At 43.6% G+C, this 18,799-nt stretch overlaps 1 protein-coding gene across 4 annotated transcripts in view; it reads left to right on the top strand.

Annotated features, from left to right (window-relative positions):
- Positions 1 to 2,946: 2,946 nt before the first annotated feature.
- LOC112117089 (protein cordon-bleu) overlaps positions 2,947 to 18,799 on the top strand; it is a 240,208-nt gene continuing 224,355 nt past the window's right edge. For 3 of the 4 annotated variants that reach the window (XM_024214954.1, XM_024214964.1, XM_024214963.1), the window contains exons 1-2: positions 2,947 to 3,191; positions 3,641 to 3,847. In XM_024214954.1, coding sequence (XP_024070722.1) covers positions 3,804 to 3,847 — 44 coding nt within the window. In that variant the 5' untranslated portion in view covers positions 2,947 to 3,191; positions 3,641 to 3,803. The remainder of the gene's footprint in view (positions 3,192 to 3,640; positions 3,848 to 18,799) is intronic. The other variant, XM_024214955.1, reaches the window with a different exon arrangement.

Raw genomic sequence — 18,799 nt, 5'->3', positions numbered from 1 at the left:
CCGCATGCCCAAGGTTGCCAACCCCTGCCTCAGTTCCTCCTATTCTTTGCCTGTGGCACATAATAGTTCACTCTCCTGTGGGCTGTAATACTGTGGTCTAATTTTGGTTGTTGGGTTTAGTGTTCGAATGCTGAGTGGTGTTGATGGCGTATGATATACAGGAGGTCTCATTAGATGATGTGGTTGTCCCTTCTGGCCTTAAACTCAATGACCATGACAATAGACCAATATTGTGTGTATAGAACAATACTATTGTGTGTAAGATCTTTCCTACCAATTACATCCCAAACGTTTTTAAAGAATTATATATTAAAATACCGAGAATAAGAAAAAGGTATAAATCACAGAAAACTCTTATATGACAACATTTAGGTCGTGAATAAACTAGAACATAAAAGGATAAGGCCAATACTAGAGGGAGAGAAAATTTAAGGTATCAATTAAGGTATATTGTAAAACATGTACAATGTAAGGTAGAAATATAGGAAGGCTGCTTCATGGAACAGAAGCTACAGGAGAGAGGCTCTCTCATGGCAGTGGGCTGATTATACGAGGGGACAGAGAAGGCAGGTAGCTTGACAAGCAGGTGGAGTAGAGAGCGAGACAAGGTGTGTGGAGCTGACTACTACAAGCCATGGAGAGTTTTAAAGGGGGTTGGCTAAATTTTACTCTCACTTACACAGATGCAAATCCCATGAATTGGAACAGAAGTTGCACTTGGGTAACGCTAAGCAGAATCTGGACAAAAGGCAATTTTGAACAGGATTGTGAAATGAATGCAGGAGCCAGTAAAGTGGATTGTGAATGGTGGAGATGTAGTCACACCGTGTGTGTGTGTGTGTGTGTGTGTGTGTGTGTGTGTGTGTGTGTGAGCAAGGGCGAGCTGCATTCTTTGCCTTCTGCAGTTTGGAGCACTGGGAGTTAAGAGGAGTGAACTGCAGATATGTAAGGAAAGAGGAGATGAAATCATGGATAATTATACAGGTGTATTACACTAGATTAAGTTATTTGAATTTTGTTTATATTGTAGGTGAAGATTATGATCCTCTCCCCAAATCCTTGGTACTAATGAAGTACAGTACAGTGCAGGGAAATCCAGTCAAAGGTACTTGTAGCATAGAACAGGGGAGGTGCACACCTCTACCTTCGCTGTCATTAGCAAATTAATCCATGTCTGAAACGTTTGCCAGAGTTTATCCTATGCCTGGGGAAAGGATGGTAGCTTTCTTGTAAACAGCAATGACATCTTTTCTGTGTTGCTGCTGACTAGGATCTGCCAGGTCTCGCTCAGTGTGGGTGGGTGGCTGGGGGGAACTCCCTCATTTTGTGCTAGCAGCAGTGTCTGGTGAATAATTCCATGCTGGATGCTAACCTGGGCCAGATCCACTCTGATAGGTAGGGGTGTGTGTGTGAGAGGAGAGTTCAATATGGAGTGAACTCTAGTGGCTTCTCCGGGGGAGGGGGAATCCAGAAAGAGGAGCCTCTGGAGCTGTCAGAGGTGCTGCTGAGTGAAAAAGCAGGGCCAGGGAGAGCCTCATTTCCCTTGTCCCCACTTTTCAGATTCACTTGGTTAAATTTCTTGCTTTAAAGCTAGTGAACCTCCATGTTCCTTTTCTCTGGTCCTTGCCCAACCTGGCTGGATGAGCTGTCCATCAATACTCCCCCTGCCCCTTTCCTACCATTCCCAGTGATTGAAGGAAGAAACTGGAGCAAATGGAGTGGGTGGAAGGGAGTGGTGCAGATACTCTCATGTCTGATAGTCCAATAACACCCAAAAGCACAGGAGTAACAGCGACCGCATACACAGTGCCAACGTAACCCAGGCTCTTACGTTGGCCTCATAGCAGAGGCAAGCACAACTGTCGCTTGCCTAGGCTGTTAGTCTGGGACAATTTGAATGAGGGGAACTATTTTTAAATAAGTATTAAGGTGTCATCTACCCTGCAGAAAACACTGTGTTTGGGAACCCAATGAAAACCTAGTTCACCCTTGCAATCTGGAAGGGACAGAACCATTCTAAACAGTTCCCAAACTGTCCTGCAGCACTGGAAAGTCCACAGCTGTAGCATGACTTGTGATCATGGCTAGCTCAGGAATCTCGTGGTCAAATTTGGATCACTAACCCTAGCCAGCACCCCCACGAGGCACACCAAGTTTCAAAGCAATCCAAGTACCTGTGAGGATTTAAAACACGTAGAAGATTTGAGCTGTAAACAGAAAGTTGGTCCTAATCTTTTTAACTATAAGAGACCTGGGGGTCCATAATAATCTGTCCTGGCTATACTGCTTGACTAAACTGTTCCAGGAGAGTTCTGTGCTATACCTTGGAAATATTTTCTTCAGGAGAGCTGACACCTTAAAGGTTCTCTATCTAATCTAATGTAATCTAATCTATCTATATTACCCTCTACCTTCAATTAGGCCTGCAAATTCCATTCCCACCCCCACAAGAAACATTTATAGAAGGATGTTTTGGTTTGTTCATTTTCAGTAAAAAATAAATACCCTTCCCCCACCCCATATACTTTCCATTGCCATATGGGAGACGAAGAAGGGAGTTTTGCATTTGGACCACTATATGCTGTGAGGTTCATGGCTCTTTTTAGTTCCCCAGAGAGTAAATGCCACAGGCTTGGGACAACCCCCTTGAAAGCTCAGGCTCCTGGCCACACGTGTTTTTACCCTTGAGACGGACAGCGCCATTGTCCCCCAGGTGCCTGCGGTCTGTGCTGTAATAGGATCTGGAATACGCTGCTGTGGCTCGTTCTACAAGGCGCTTTGCTATGCCCTGTCTCCTGCCCTCTCCTCCCTCGGCAGGCTGCTGTCCTGGCGCGGGGCTGGGCTGTGTAAGAGGAGCTGGATTGGCGTTGCCCTTTGAGGGTGATTTATGGGGGCGGGCGGGCTGTGCGAGCAGAGCTGCGTGCATGGCAGTGTCACTCTCCCTGCCCCAGAAAAGGCTCCGTCGCTGTGTTTGTATTTGTCCCGAGCAGTCACATGGAAACGGGTTCGCAGCGCGCCTCCGCCTCCCCTCGCCTAAACTTCAGCACCGGCTAGGATCGATGAGCGAGGAGCTGGAGCCAGGCTTCAAAACGGGTCCGTTTCGCAAGGCAAGGGGCTCCCCCTGTAACGCAGCGGCCATGCCCGTGTGACAGCGCGGAGCCGGGACCAGGCTCGGCCCTCCCAGCTTTCAGGTGAGTGGATCGGAGCTTGGCACTGCTGCCAAGTGCGTGGGAGCTGGCACTGCCCAGCGGAGTCAGGGGGGGAGGAGGTTTCGCAGCGGGTCATTTCTAGGGGGCTTGTTTGCAATGTGCGGGTGTTTTGTGTCTGCTTGGTTGGCCGCGCGCGGGGCACGTACTGTCCCAGGAACGGCTGGTGGGTCATCGCCTCCCTCCCGGGTGCATCCCCGCTCTGCAACCTGCGGGTCGCTCGCCACCTTGAAGGCTGTGGGCGGGCTGGGCTGGCAGCGGTAGGTCCGGGGGGCCACCGGGCGGCGGCTGCTGCTGCGTTTCCTTTTCCCTCCTTGCCTGTGCCCCCTCGCTCGGCCGTGGTGCCTGGCTGAGAGGAGCCATTCCTGCCAGCTGCCTTATTTGCTCAGCGGATGCCAGGCAGCGAACAGTAACTTTACTCTCTCCTCTCCCAGATAGCCAGGGGAGGATGGCTCAGCCAGAAGGGAGGAAAGTGTGAATGAAAGGAGGAGGAGAAGAAAGGCATCAGCTCATCATTCCCTCCTCTCCCCCTTCCCTCCCACTCCCAAACTGGAATTGTATCAAGCCTTTAATTCAGTGGAAAGGAGTGAGCCATCCATGGAGACTCTCGCGCAGTCTGGGGCCAATAAACCTCCCAGCGGGTAAGAGACCTCCTGCAACACACTGGGCACAGTTAAGAGGCGGGGAAGGGATTTGTGGCTTTAATAACTAGCCTGGGATAATTTATTGATTGATTTATTTTGGTAAGCTCCGGGAAGGTTTCCTACAATGCGTTTGTACAGCGCCCAGCACAACGGGGCCCCCTCCTAGCCTGGGGACCCTAGGTGCTATTCTCATAATAATCATTTACGTCACCGCAGCCCCCTCTCCTCCCACAAACCAGGGGTGACCCTCTTCCTCTGTTTGCAGTATTCCCGCAGCCCTCTGGGGATGGCAGCAGCCTGGGGAAGCAGAGCTTGAGTTGCTCTGGGCGTGCGGTTTCGCTGCTGCTGCTGCTGGGGAGGTTTCCCAGGTAACTGGCTTGATCTGAGCTAGGGAGCCTAGGCTCATAGCTGTCAACAGTCCTGATCTGGCCAAGACTGCCCCCCCCAGCCTCCACCCCCTCCCCCCGAGCTGTTCACAGCAGGGGGAGGAGGTGGTGCCTGCTGCTCAGAAGGAGAGGGGTGGGAGAATAAAGGGTAGCTGGCAGGGAGAGAGTGGAGCAGGGGAAGGTGGCATGTCATGGTGCTGAGCTGCTGCCAGGAGAGGAGCCCTGAGGGGCAGAGGCCAATCCCTGAGGGACAGGCACCAATGGGGAGAGCAGGAAGGCAACCCCCAGGAGAGAGTCACGAAGATGGGGGTGGAGGAAAAGAAGGGGAAACTGCTCTGGACTGACAGGATAAATGAGGAAGTCGGCCTGGAAGGGAGAGAAAAGTTGTGCAAAAGGGAAAAAGAAGGGAAGGAACTATGGGAATGATGTAAGGATAGAAGAGGGTAAAGTGTAGGAACAGAGGAGGGACAGGAGGCACCATAGGGAGAAGGAGAATGATTGTCGAGGAATTTCAGACTATTTTTCAGTGCCTCTGTCTTCAGAAAGAAAGTAGCTTAAAATTCACTCGGACATGTATATAACCCTCCTGCAACTGAGGGGGTAATGGCACCGAGCCCCAGCACTTGGTTGAAAACCATTGCTAGCAAAATGTTTACAGTTTTGATAACTAACTGTCCAGCATTCCCTTGGGTGGGCCCAGAGGCACAAACACAGCACATGTAGACAGTTATGTTTTCCCTTGTCCCTGTTACCTCCTTTTCCTCTACCCTGTCCCTGTATGTCACGGTAATGGGGAAGATAGCTGCAGGCACAATGCAGGAGATGCTGGGGTTCTGGAATTGGCATGTAGTTGTCAGGGGGAGAAAATGTTGACATTCTAGAATCAGAACAGACTGGGATAATGTGATGAGGTTCTAGAATCACAGGTGAAGAGGAGCAAGTGCTGGTGTTCTGGAATTAGAGCAGAGAAGGAGGGTGCCATGACTCTAGCTGTTGTGGGGAAAGGGTCTACCGCATTTCAACTTCCATTCTAGGCTAGCATTAGGAGGCTCCTGGGACAGTAATGCTCTTCCCTGCTGCTGCCACCCACTGCTGCTGCAGTCTCCAGGCTTTCAGATGGCTCTTTTGTGAAATAAACTTTTTTCTCCTTTGACCCAAAGTAACCAACCCCAACATAACCCATATAATATAGATTGGGAACCTTAAAGAATAAATTAATGCTGGATGTCAAAGCAGTGACTATTAGTCCAGCTGCTAACTAATAAAACCAATAACATGAAGGTGTGGGTCATCCTTTATTGGAGTAAAAACTTACCAAGCATTTAAGTCACTCTGTTTTCTCTTATCATAATTTATAAGCTCTACTTCATACCATTTTCCAAAACTTGGTAAAAAACGTGATTCTTTCAAAAGTTTGCCATTTAATTTTAGTTCAGCATAAATAATATTGAAATGAAAAATCAGTAATTCTGGTATTTATACCTTAAATTAAACTAAGAAAACAAGTCTCTAATTTCTCTCCTTTTTAGTTGGAATAAAGCAGAGGATTGAAGTGTAACAGTGCTTTTGTTAATATAATGTTTCATTTTCCTAACTTGTCCACTTGTTTACATTTGCTAGTTCTTGTAGTGTTATGACTGGTTTTCAGATCTATGCAGGGAGTGGTGGATGCAGGAAAATTGCCTCCAAAGGTATTCCTTTGTGCTGTACTAATAAAAACAGTATAGGTACAGTATTTCTTTGGCCTGTAGGATGAAATGTCAGCTTGGTGGTAGTTGTTGATTTGAGGTTTAATTCGTGTTAAAGATAGTTTTCTTTTTAACAGTAACTTCTTTGAGTATCGGACTGTATCTGAATAGTATCTTTTAAAATTGTAATTTATTTTAAAAAACTAGTAAATCTGACATCTCTCTCCTGTATTTTTAAGGATTTGAAGTATTAACATAAATTAGTTTAAAAAGTGCCGAGGAATGGGAACTAAGGTGTGAATTCGAATATATGTTTTGAAGAATAGGTTGTGTCTGAATTGTGACTATGATGAAAAGTCTACACCTGGACTGCTCTGTAAGTTTGTCTCTCTCTCACCAACAGAAGTTGGTGCAATAAAAGATATTGCTTCACCAACCTTGTCTCTGTAATGGATACTTTAAGCAGTTTCACAACCTTGTTTTGGAAGTGCATATTATGTGTCTATCTCCAAGATTGTAACCGATAGAATGTGTGCAGATATATTGAGTTATTATGGATACTTCTAAATAAACCCCAAGTTCTCCATCCAATTTTAGCTGAGTATAGTAAAACTGGAGTAACCCCACTGGAGTATATGGACCAGATTCTGATCTCATGTACATGAGTATAAATCTTAGAGTATCTCCATAAACTTCAGTGGAATTATTCCAGATTTACACTAACATGACAGTAGAATTTGTTCCAAAGTTGAGATGTGCTTGGAATGTCTTATTGTACAGAATCTAGGTCTCATCCTTCTCCTGGTGAAGTTGATGACAAAAGTCCCATAAACTTCAGTGAGACCAGATACTCTATTTCATCAGCATTCAGCTCAGCAGTTGTATACCATCATCTTGATTTGGAATTTTACACAACCTGATGCATGCATGCCATCCATTGCAGATGTAGATTAGTACACTATTGAATTTCTAACTTTAGTATCTGATACTGATGAATATCTAATTTGGTTCTTTACTAAATTTTTCCTTACCATTACATGCGAAAATAGAAGGTACCAATGAAATATGGGAAGAGGCTTGTTTAGACTGCTTTTGTTGGCTTGCTGGTATCAAGAAAATAAATTAGCATTTGAGACTTTCAGGTGGATATGGAAATATATACATGGGTCTGTGGAAGTACCTGTTTTTCCTCATGAAAGGACTGTAAAACAAATAAGTTACCTGTCTGAGAAAAAAAATCCCACTAGAAATGTTTCTGATTTCACTAGTAATTGACATTAGTTAAATAAGAGCAAGAGGTTAAAATGACCTTTATGTTGCAATTTTTAACAAAATTTAAGCACAACTGTCTTTTGTCTCTGGTTAAATCATTAATAGCACTATTACTAGCTTCCTTTGTTAAACTGGTGAGCAAAATTAACGCATCGTGTGGTCCACATAGAACAGTTTTACTATGTATTTCCTCCAGATAAATTTACGATAAGTACGGCCCTGCTAAATTAATGGCCATGAACAATGCATCGAGGACAGTGAAATCTGTCTCCCCCTGTGAAATCTGGTCTTTTGTGTGCTTTTATCTATACTATACAGATTTCATTGGGGAGACCAGTGTTTCTCAAACTGGGGATCCTGACCCTAGAGGGGTTTGTGTGTGGGGGGGTGATATCGCAAGGTTATTTTAGGGGTGGCCGTGGTATTGCCACCCTTTCTTCTGCACTGCCTTCAGAACTGGGCAGCCAGAGGGCGGTGGCTGTTGGCTGGGCGCCCAGCTCTAAAGGCAGCAGCACAGAAGTAAGGGTGGCAGTACCACACCATGCCACCCTTCTGCACTGCTGCCTTCAAAGCTGGGTGGCCAGAGAGTGGTGGCTGCTGACTGAGGGCCCAGCTCTGAAGGCAACAGCACAGAAGTAAGGGTGGCAATACCATACCATGCCACCCTTCTGCGCTGCTGCTGGCAGCGGCTCTGCCTTTGGAGCTGGGCTCACGGCCAGCAGCTGCCGCTCTCTGGCTGCCCAGCTCTGAAAGTAGCGCCACCACCACCAGCAGCATAGAATTATGGGTAGCAGTACTGCAACCCCCCTACAATAACCTTGTGACCCCCCCCCCACAACTCCTTTTTGGGTCAGGACCCCTACAATTACAAGACTGTGAAATTTCAGATTTAAATAGCTGAAATCATGGAATTTATGATTTTTAAAATCCTATGACCATGAAATTGACCAAAATGGACTGAATTTGGTAGGGCCCTAACTATAAGTAATACATGACACAATTTCTGGGAGAATTACCCACTTAGGAGTGTGATAGTGTTGTGTTGTTTTTAAAAGTGAGATAAACAATCTGACGAGAGTCTTGCAGTCCATCCCCCCCCCGCCTGCCACCTCCGAGTATTTGTCAGTTTTGGATAATATTTTTAGAATTTCCTAGATAAGAAATATTATAATTACCAGTTACTAGATGGATGTTCTATATAACAATTAGTAATGCTATATTTAAATATACATTTTCAGATGAGGAAGCTGATTTTTAAACTATGTAGTAGTGCCAACATGGGTGAAATTCACTTCTGTGCAGAGGGCCAGCACAAAGCATATGCTTTACTTATGTCCCACTGAAGCCCTGATGGGAGGATGTTGGTGGGACTTAATTTGTCCATGGTCCCTGTGTAGGACCAAGTCCTAAAAGTTTTAATTGCACCTTACCTTGAACATGTGCATTTGAAAGGAAGAGAATATGACTGTATGTTAAATTCTTAGATAATGTCATAATAAATACAAGCAAACATAACTTAAACTCTGCATTGTGGGCTAAATTCTGTCATTGGTTGCACAGATTCAGTTCTCATTGACATAAGTGGGAGAGGAACATAAACAACAAGGAGCAGAACTTAGTTCATAGCAGATGTTAGAATCAAAAAATACATCAGTTTAAAACATTGTTCACTAGCAGCATGGGGCCTGCTGCTCTTCCTAGTGGTTTCAATGGGAGTCGGGGCAGGTCTCTGCTCTTGCATTTCAGAGGGAGTTCTGGGTGCTCAAGGAATTCAGCATTGAGTCCTAGGTGAAAGGATGGTCATATAGTTAAAGCACTGAACTGAGGGCTCATGAGATCTGGGCTCAATTCCTACTTTTCATGGGCTGTCTTGCAAGGTGCTGAGCATCCTCACTTCCGACTATAGCCATTGGGAGTTGCAAGTGTTCAGCATCTTGCCAGGTCAAGCCCCTTCTGACTTCCTGTGTGACCTTGGACAAGACCTTTCGGCCCTAATTCAGGAAGTATCCTTATTCAGCAGGGCACTTAAGTGCTTTCTTGAATCAGGGCCTTAAGCTCTGTGCCTCAGTTCCCCCTGTGTAAAACAGGATAATATTTCCCTACCTCACAGGGGTATTGTGAAGGTAAATACAAATATAGATTTGGGAGTTACTTAAACACTACACTGAAGGGACCCTATAAGTACCTAGACAGATAAAGATCATATATCATTACTAGGAGTTACATTCAGGCCTCAGGACAAGTCTCTGGTAAAGAATAGGCCAAGTTTTTAAGTCTTGTTTTGACTTTCAATATAATTCTACTTAGGCTCCTTGTCTGTGTAGTTAATGTTAAATGACATACATCATTGAATTGCTCAGCTAACTTTTAAAAAATGTTTTACTGTGTATTTATCTATCTTTACTATTTAACTCCCTAAGCCGTGCGTTTAAAGGACTGAGAAGACCTGTTGTATATAGAACATTACTCTGCACTATTTCTTTGCCTCCACTTGGACACTTTATTGAATCATAATATTCAGGCATCAAAAGATTTGAGATATACTAAAACCCTGAAGTGTTTTTATCTTTAAATCAAAAACTAGAACAACTGGAAAGCTTGATATTCTGTCTACACAGCACCTTCATTATACTTATATAAGACTCTTGTCTAATGTGTAGAATAATTGATGTGCAAGGACGATGAGGACAGAGTATGAATAGAAATGCAAACAAATATTATGGTAAATATTTTAAACATTCCCTGCCTCCGGCAACTCTTATGCAAACATGCCTACTCTGGGCACCATCCCTCATATTACAAATAGTAATAACCACATGGAGCCAAATTCCACCCTCATACACACACACACAACTCCCATGGAATTCAGTGGGAGTTGTGTATATGTATCTTAGAGCTGAAAATTCCCCATAAAATATGTCCTAGCATCATTGCAGACATAAGGCCTGATTCAAGAGTCTAGATCAGAAGTAATTCCATTGATGTCGATAGAGTTACATCAACATAAAACTGTGGCAAGTGGGAAAAGAATCAAGCCCATTGCTTACAACAAAAATAATCCCGTTACAGTTTACATTTTGTATAAATACTGACATAAAATGAAAATAAAATATTTTTCAGTTCATTATGACTGATGCATCAACATTGTTAAAGATCATTGTAAAAATAAACTATTTATTATATACTCATTTAAAAATAAATTGGTTATACACCAAAATTGTCAGAAAAATACAGTAGAATGTATGCTATTTTTCTTATTCTCTCAATCATTTTCCAAAGCCTCCGTTTCTGATCTATTCCTTCTCTCATATTCCATTTTACCATCTCTTCCATTGTTTTCATGCTCTCATTCCATTCTCCCTTATTCTTTCACTATCTTTCTCTCTCCTCCTCATCATCCTCGTTTCCCCTTGTATATTTTGCATTCCCTTTCCTCCCATTCTGCTTTGCCTCCCAGGGTCCTGTTAGTCCCAGTTAACCCTACCCTGCCATCTCTTGGGTGGTCTGCATAATTGTTTGTCCTCCATATCCTTTCCATGTAGTTTCTGTTTGGTTTCTCCTGGCTTTTGTTTCTGTATCTTCAGAGCTGCTTTAGTTCAGTCAGTTTTAGGAAAGCACTTGATTGCACAGGGATTAGTTACACTGGCATTGTGCTTTCATCTGTTTTACTTTTTTTTCCCCACCAGGCAAGCAGCACCAATGGGATAGTCCAACAACAGCATGGAAATAACATTTTAAAATACTTGTAATTTAAAATAGTCTATGAGGTATGAATTGACATAGCACGCATCATGGGACACAATTAAAAGACATATTTTGAAGGAGGCATTCATTACGTTACTGTACTAGAAAGACAGCAAATTCAGATTTGGGGCTACTTGACATCCTGTCATGGGGAGTATAGGCCCAGACTACCATGGCCACTTAGGGGTTACAAGCAGGCTAGCTATCTCTCCAGCTGTGGCTAATTACTGGGCCAGAAACAGCTGAGGCATAAGAAGTCTGCAGATCAGAAGAGATAGGTGGCTGCTAGAGAAACTGAGGATCTACAGAGAGAAGATTCCTTCAGCTGTTCAGACTGGCTGGAATCACTCCAGAGTTTGAACTTCCAGAGAGGGAGAATCACAGTACTTGAGTCTGGAGAAGGCCTAAAAGAGAGGCAAGGTAAGAAGCAGCAAGAGATTGTGAGGAACTGGTCGCAGCTACTGAAGTAGGGTCCCTGGGCTGGTAGTCAGAGGAGCAAGTGAGCCTGGGTTTCCCTGCCATCACCAGCAAAGGGGGCAGTAAAAAGGGCTAATATGATCCTTGGAATCACAAGTAGGAGCTGAGAGGTTATTTTTGCCTTTGTATCTGGCTCTGTTGTAACTGCTGCTGGAACACTGTGTCCAGTTCTGGTGTCAACAGTTCAACAAGGATGTTGATAGATTGGAGAGGGTTCAGAGAAGAGCAAGGAGAACGGTTAAAGAATTAGAAAACCTGCCTTATGGTGATAGGCTCAAGGAGCTCAATCTATTTAGCTTATCAAAGAGAAGGTTAAGGAGAGACATGAACATAGTCTAGCAGTACCTAGATAGGTGTAATGGAGTCAGCTGTCTTCCTTGTAACCCTTCATGGCCAGGGGTTTCATGCTAACAGTTTTTCCCTCAAAGGGCTTCTTAAACAAACTTCACACAGGCTTTTCTCGCCCACTCACCATCCCTTCTTGGGGGTCGGAGCTTTATTTATGTGAATAAACTCAAAAATAAACTTCAAAGTCCATGGTTTTTACCCTCCTCTCAGGTCACCCCCAGCGCCTACCTGGCTGAAGCCTCGGGGTTCTGGCTTTGGCTTCCAAACAGCCTGGTATCAAAGTCTTCCTTGAAGCCTTTTTTACGTCCTGACATTTTCTGAACTTCCCTCTTCCCTACAGACATCTGCTGCCCTTCATAGGGAATTACCTGATCCAATCCAATTTTTAGTAATCAGCATTGGCTAGTCCTAGCCCTAAAGGGGCAAGCCACCCTATTGCAATAGGGAACAAACTCTTTGACCTAGCAGAGAAAAGTATAACACAATGGCTGGAAGTTAAAGCTAGACAAATTCAGACTGGAAATTAGGTGTACATTTTTAGCAGTGAAAGTAATTGTTCACAACGTTTTTTACCAAGGTTTGTTGTGGGTTCCCCATCAATGGCAATTTTAAAATCAAGATTGGATGTCTTTTTAAAAGATATGCTTTACTTCAAAAGGAATAATGTTGGGGGAAGTTCTATGGCCTGTGCTATACAGGAGGTCAGACTGGATGATCACAGTGGTCCCTCCTGGCCTTGGAATCTAAAAATTATGAGAACCCCTCAGAGCAAAAGGGGCAGGACTTTGTGGAGGTTGTTAGTAGTGACAATTGCTAGAGTCATTGGACTTCTAGTCTGTCAGACTCTTTATTGTCATGGAAGGTTAGAGACTATAAACAACCCAGCCAGAGGGCTGCAGCACTGTTTAATTTGTAATGAAAAAAATGCCAGGGCTCAAGCAATGTTTTTTTACACATTCATAACTGATATGGCAAGCCCAGAGGTGCTGGGGCTATGAACTGCCAAGCCTACAGGAACTGGGGCTCAGCCCTGTTAAGCCCTAGCACAAATTAAGCACTGGGCTGGAGTCATAAGAGGAGAGCCATCTGGCACAGGGTCAAATACAGGGCCGGCTCCAGGCACCAGCGCAGGAAGCAGGTGCTTGGGGCCAATGGAAATGGGGTGGCACGTCCGGGTCTTCGGTGGCAATTTGGCGGCGGGTCCTTCAGTCCCTCTCGGAGGGAAGGACCGGCCGCCGAATTGCCGCTGAAGAATGAAGCAGCACGGTAGAGCTGCCGCCAAAGTGCCGCCGATCGCGGCTTTATCTTTTTTTTTTTTTTTTTCCCTTCGCTGCTTGGGGCGGCAAAAAAGCTGGAGCCGGCCCTGTTCAAACAACTGTAGGTGGAGAGGTGGGGAAACTGATGAAGACTTTCTATGACACCAGCCACAGCCATGAGAGGTGCTGGTGCGCAAATGCATCCCCAGACTCATCCCTTAATGGCTTTCCATTTCTTAACAGAGATGTATAGTGCTTCTTCTGGCATGGAATGTATTAGTAGTTATGGCCAGAGTTATTGCCCTCACATGAGTTGCAGTTATCTGAATGCGTGTACACAATCTTCCCAACATTTCTGGCATTTCGGGAAGGTCTTTATCTATGTACACCTCTACCCCAATATAGCACTGTCCTTGGGAGCCAAAAAATCTTACCGCGTTATAGGTGAAACCGCGTTATATCAAACTTGCTTTGATCCACCAGAGTGCGCAGTCCCACCCCACCCCCGGAGCACTGCTTTACCACGTTATATCTGAATTCGTGTTATATCAGGTCGTGCTATATCGGGGTAGAGGTGTATTTAAAAGGCTCCTGTCATCACAGTGCCTGAGCACCTCATAAAAATTAATGATTGCCTGCTCAGAGCACCTCTGTGAGGCAGGGAACTGATAACCCCATCTACAGATGGGAAACTGAACAGATTAAATTATTTGCCCAAAGTTGCACAGGATGTCTGTGTCTAAGCTAGGAAGGGAACCCAGATTTCCTGACTCCCAGTTCAGTGCCTTAACAAAGCTTCCACTGAGCTAGATTTTCAACCCACTCCCGTTGATTCCAACAAACTTATTTTTTGACATATCTGATGCCATGCTGTGGAGCAATTTTCTCCATTGGTCTGTCATCTAGAACTCTATGAAAATGGACAGCTTTTACATTTTTAACCCCCTATGCTGGGACATCCAGAAGGCTCCAGAAGCTTCTTTTCTATCTTGGTGGATGAAGTCAGCTGGCAGTTTAGAATTACAAAGAGATTTTAAATCAACATTTTCTAGACAATTTCAGGATTTTAAGGAGCTCTTCAAAGTAGTCTGATCTCCTGATAATGGAAATTCGAACTACTATCCAATGTCCTCTCCTGTCTTTCAGTATGCATGCTCCTACAGTAAATAACATGAATAGTTGCATTGATCTTTCAATGAATAATATTAATTTTCTTAATGTAAAGTATGTTTTCAGAGATGTGAGGTAGGTGACCAGTGAGCCAGACTGCTTATCACTAAGTAAGTGATCCTGTGAATAGTATATTGTCATAGTTTCAGCATTACAGTGGCAGAATTTAGCCAGAGATTTAGCACATGCCAAAAAATGAGTCAGAAAGATTGCATGTCAGGGGAGTGCTGAGATATCTGTGACCCACAGTATCTGATATCCACATTTAGTACTTTTGCACCAGAAATAAGGTTGTCTTTTCAATGTATTAATGTTGCATTATTCCACCCTCTAATGTGCTTTGGGTTTCTGTGTGTACTTTTGAACCATAGTACTTGAAGTCTGAAAATGACTGCAAAAAATGACACTGTGACAGTTCCCTATTTATTCTCTCTCTTTCTCTCAATAACTTCCAGACTAACACTGTTCTGTTTACATGTCAAAAAAAAAATTTTTTTTTTCTAACTGCCAGCCCTGTTTGTTCAACCTGGGATCAGAAGGTCAAACTGTTGCATCACCAGCGATAGTAAATATTCAACAATCAGGCTTGAGATGATAATTTTACTAATGATGTATGAGGTTGAAGAGAATCCAGCCTGGTCTTTCTAAGCTGTAGTAGCTCTGTTATGCTAATCAGAGTAGGAACTTGTTTTTCTCAGTAAATAGATAAGACTCAAAGTCACACAGGGGGCACAGATGTTGAATTAGAAGGTGACATTGTCACACGGTCAATTTTCTAACAATAATCACCTGTAAAGTTCAGCAGTAGTGACCAACATAATAATACTTAATCAGTCCAATAAGTGAGCCTTTACCTGTAAGCGAAGGACTGCTAACAATCCACTTAAAATGCTGCATTCTCCATACTTTTATTTCTTCACTTGTGTGTTAATTGGTAGTCTGTTGATTAATATACAAATACTTGTTAATCAAATCACCCCTTATTGTAATATGGTTGTGAATCTGAATTAGAAAAGTAGAACTGCTATGCACGGTACTCTTTCTTGCAATAATCACAGTTAAATCCTGCCTTAGGAAGAACAAGTAAATACCAGGGCATGTTTTCACAGTGCATAGGGATTTTGGTCTGCACAGTATTCACTGATGGCTGGTAAGGTTGCCCGTCCCAATCACCAAGCATAGCTTTAATAAATTTACCGGGTGCTGTAATTAATTTTCTATTTATAATAGCTTAATGCAAGTGCATTCAAAAATCAGCATACAGAGTCTTTGAGACGTATGCTCAGGCAACAAGAGGCATACAGCAGAACTCTTTTTTTTTGAGGTCTTGCTGTCAACATACATTCATAATTCATGGACCTCCATTTTCACTATAGGCCTCTATGATTCCCACTTGTCTGCCAAACCTCTTTCCTCTCCATGTCTGGAGTCACCCTTACTTTTTGAGTTCCTGGAATTGTTTTTAATTCTTGGGTGACCTGACATGGGGAAGGAGGGCCAAAGGCAGGAATTTGGCTTCCTCAACGGAGCAGGGAAGCTGGATGGAGCTCCCACACATGAAATTCTCAAAATATTGGAACCAGCAGTAGTCATAGCATTGGTGTGAACTGGAAAAAATGCAGATTGATCATCTAGTTAAACTACCTATCTACATTGGCCTTTGCTTCAAAAGCGCTCCCCTTTCCCCAATGCACACATCCCATGACATGAGCTTGCCGTAAGGCCTCCAGCTACGCTGAGAAGTTATAATCTGTTCATGGCAGAAAATACGAAAGCAAATCCTATTCAAAGGTCTTTAAAAATTATCTCAAATCGTTTTATTTTATTATCTGTCTTTTAGTGAAGTTTTAAATGTAAAAGTTTTTGAACTGTCTCTTGAGAGTTTGTTGAGGTTATGTTTGGGGGGTACAGTAAGTACTTGCTCTTATTCTCCTCTACCATCCCTCTCTACCCTCCTGAGTATGCAGGGAGAAGTGAGAAACACATACACACACAAAAGTTGTTTAATTTTTGCTCTTACTTCTGCACTTAGTGGTTTTCCTGACTACATTTTTGACTGGGGGGATTATTACGCATATGCAGCAAAAACACTAACTAATTAGAGCCAGGATTGAATGCATAGGTGTAGTTTGACTTCTGTATTTGGGGGGGCAGCTCCAGTCAGGCCAATGGTGCCATGCATGTGGGGAGGGGGCAAATTTCACGGCCCTGGCTTGCAGTTCGGGGGGTAACATCCCATCAACCCACTCTCCCCTACTACTTCTATGATTGAATGGCACATTCTGTATTCACTGTGGACCAGACATATACTTTCCTTTTCATGATGGCTCTCACAGCTTGGTAAAATTAGTCTGCAAAGTCAGTAAGTAACATCAGCCCAATGTGAAGAAGAAATCATTTTACTTTTTTCTATGTTGTCCTCTTATCTCCTTTCGTCTTGTTTGAGTGCTTTACATCTACATGAAATGGCAGAAGCTCTGAATGCTGAGAAAAAAATATCTTGGTGCAACTGCGGACAATCTTCTTTTGTTTGTTTTTGAGTAACTTCTTTTGGCACTTGATACCCAGCCTATGCATTTATGGGTACCAGAGAAGTTACTCCTGGGTCCCTTGGAGCATAGCTCCTATTTCAACATCATCATAGCTCTCTCAGCGCTAACCGATCTTGTCTTACTATTACTGTTACCATTTGCTTCTCCAAAACACACTGTGCTGTTCTGATAAATATAATAAGACTTTCTGCTAGATAAGGCTACCAAACTTTAGGATCCAACATCACAAAAACCTAGGTAAATGACACCTACAGGTAAGTTATAATACTTAAGATGGACGCTTCTAATCAGGATTTGTTGTACAAATATTGTAAACAGATCAAACCTTGTCACCCTGCTACCAGAGTTTTAGTTCACACAAAATTATCTTTCTCCATCTCTTTGTATTTCTCTCTCTATTGCTCTGCAGTCTGCTAGTTGAAGGTAGTGGCCCTGAAGCAATCTCTTTTTCAGGCTATATTTTTACTTGGATTTGTTCCCGAAATTCCTGATGATTTTACTTGCTATCAGTGGTGCTAGGGCTCGATGAGTTGGAAAGCTCCTTGGTTATCCAATGGCACTGCAGAAAGCTGTAATGTATTGCCCTAATATCATACCAGGATACCACATCGGGATAATTTTGTGGCCCTCTGGACATATATAGTCTTCTCTTTCTCTCTCCCGCTCTCTGTAAGTGCACAAGTGTCTCTGGTTGTATGCTTGTGTGCGTGTGTTCTTCCTTTCTAGCTTCTTGGAAGGAAGAAAATATGTCTCTTACCTCTCTTCTGGCCCATAAACCCCATAGAGGTGGATGTTCCTTGATGCAAGAGCATCCACCCTAAACTCCTTCCTCCTCATGCTCAGCTGTACAGGTAGCCTTCATGCAGTGGCGGATTAACACACAAGCCCATGGACCCTGAATAATTTGGGGGGCCCTGCAGGACCTGTGTAGAAGAGGGGGGCCTGTGTCCCCACCCCCGGAGCATGCTGTCCAGGGCAGGTGGAGGGTCCGCGGCGTCCCACAGTGGCCCAGGCTCCCTGTGCCACACTTATCATGGCCTGGGTCTGACTTCTGGCCTGGCCAAGGGTGGGTCCTCAGGGGGAAGAGGAGGAGCAGGGGGCGGGGCCCTGTGGTGACATCTGTCAAATAAATAAAAAATATGGACTTCATAAACTTGTTTTAAGATCCAAGGATGAGAGTTGCATACATGTAAAGTATTATACTTATTTTTATTTAATTAATAGAGTAGATTTCTCTTGTAGCTGACAAGACAATCAGAAGGCCAGATTCTGGTGCTGGAATGATTGAAAGGTTAAAAATGAGTAACTTTCTTCATCCATGCTCTCTCCCTTTCTTGTCAAAGCTCTTTTCTGTCATCCTTAAATATATGATCAACAAGAGACTCAGCATTTTTTTTTTTTGGTTAGACGCTCCGGAATTCTTAGTTAGAATCATGGATCTCTTCCCTAAGTGATGTTTCTAATGTAACACTGTGCAGACAGACTAAAGGCAGGCAGGATAGTCTCAGGTGCTGTCTATTCCTGTGGTTTATTGGGCTCTGTTGAGACAGAGACTGTATGAATCTGCTTGCTTTGTGAGAAAATGAAAGTGGTGACTCACATAAAACACCCTGATTGACTGATGGTTGGTGGAGAATCATAAAATGGGCTTTGATCAGTTGCTTTGAGGCAATTTGTGATAGAACTTCATTCTGTCCTTTGAACATTAAGGGAAATAAGCAAGCTACCTCTACCTTCCCATCCCCACCTGCACCCATATTACTGCACCTTGCTTGCAACACAGGAGTCTGACACTGGTGTTATTCCACTGACTTCAGTGGTGTTACTCCTGATTTACAGTGGTGTAAGACTGAAAGAGCAGAAATTATACAAATAGACATAAATGGGACCAGAATCAGGACCTCTTTCATGTACTCTGTGTTAATACTGGTGGTTTAAGCCACATACACACCTCTCCTAATCATCCAAATTAATTTGGCCCCCTGATTTTAGATGTTATCTGATGTCTTCACTGCCAGAAAAGATGGTTTTTTACTAAGGCTGTCAAGCGATTAAA

Source organism: Terrapene carolina, unplaced genomic scaffold (assembly GCF_002925995.2).
Source record: "Terrapene carolina triunguis isolate 2854851 unplaced genomic scaffold, T_m_triunguis-2.0 Scaffold180, whole genome shotgun sequence".
Classification (NCBI taxonomy): domain Eukaryota; kingdom Metazoa; phylum Chordata; order Testudines; family Emydidae; genus Terrapene; species Terrapene triunguis.
This window is presented reverse-complemented; position numbering and strand designations above follow the sequence as displayed.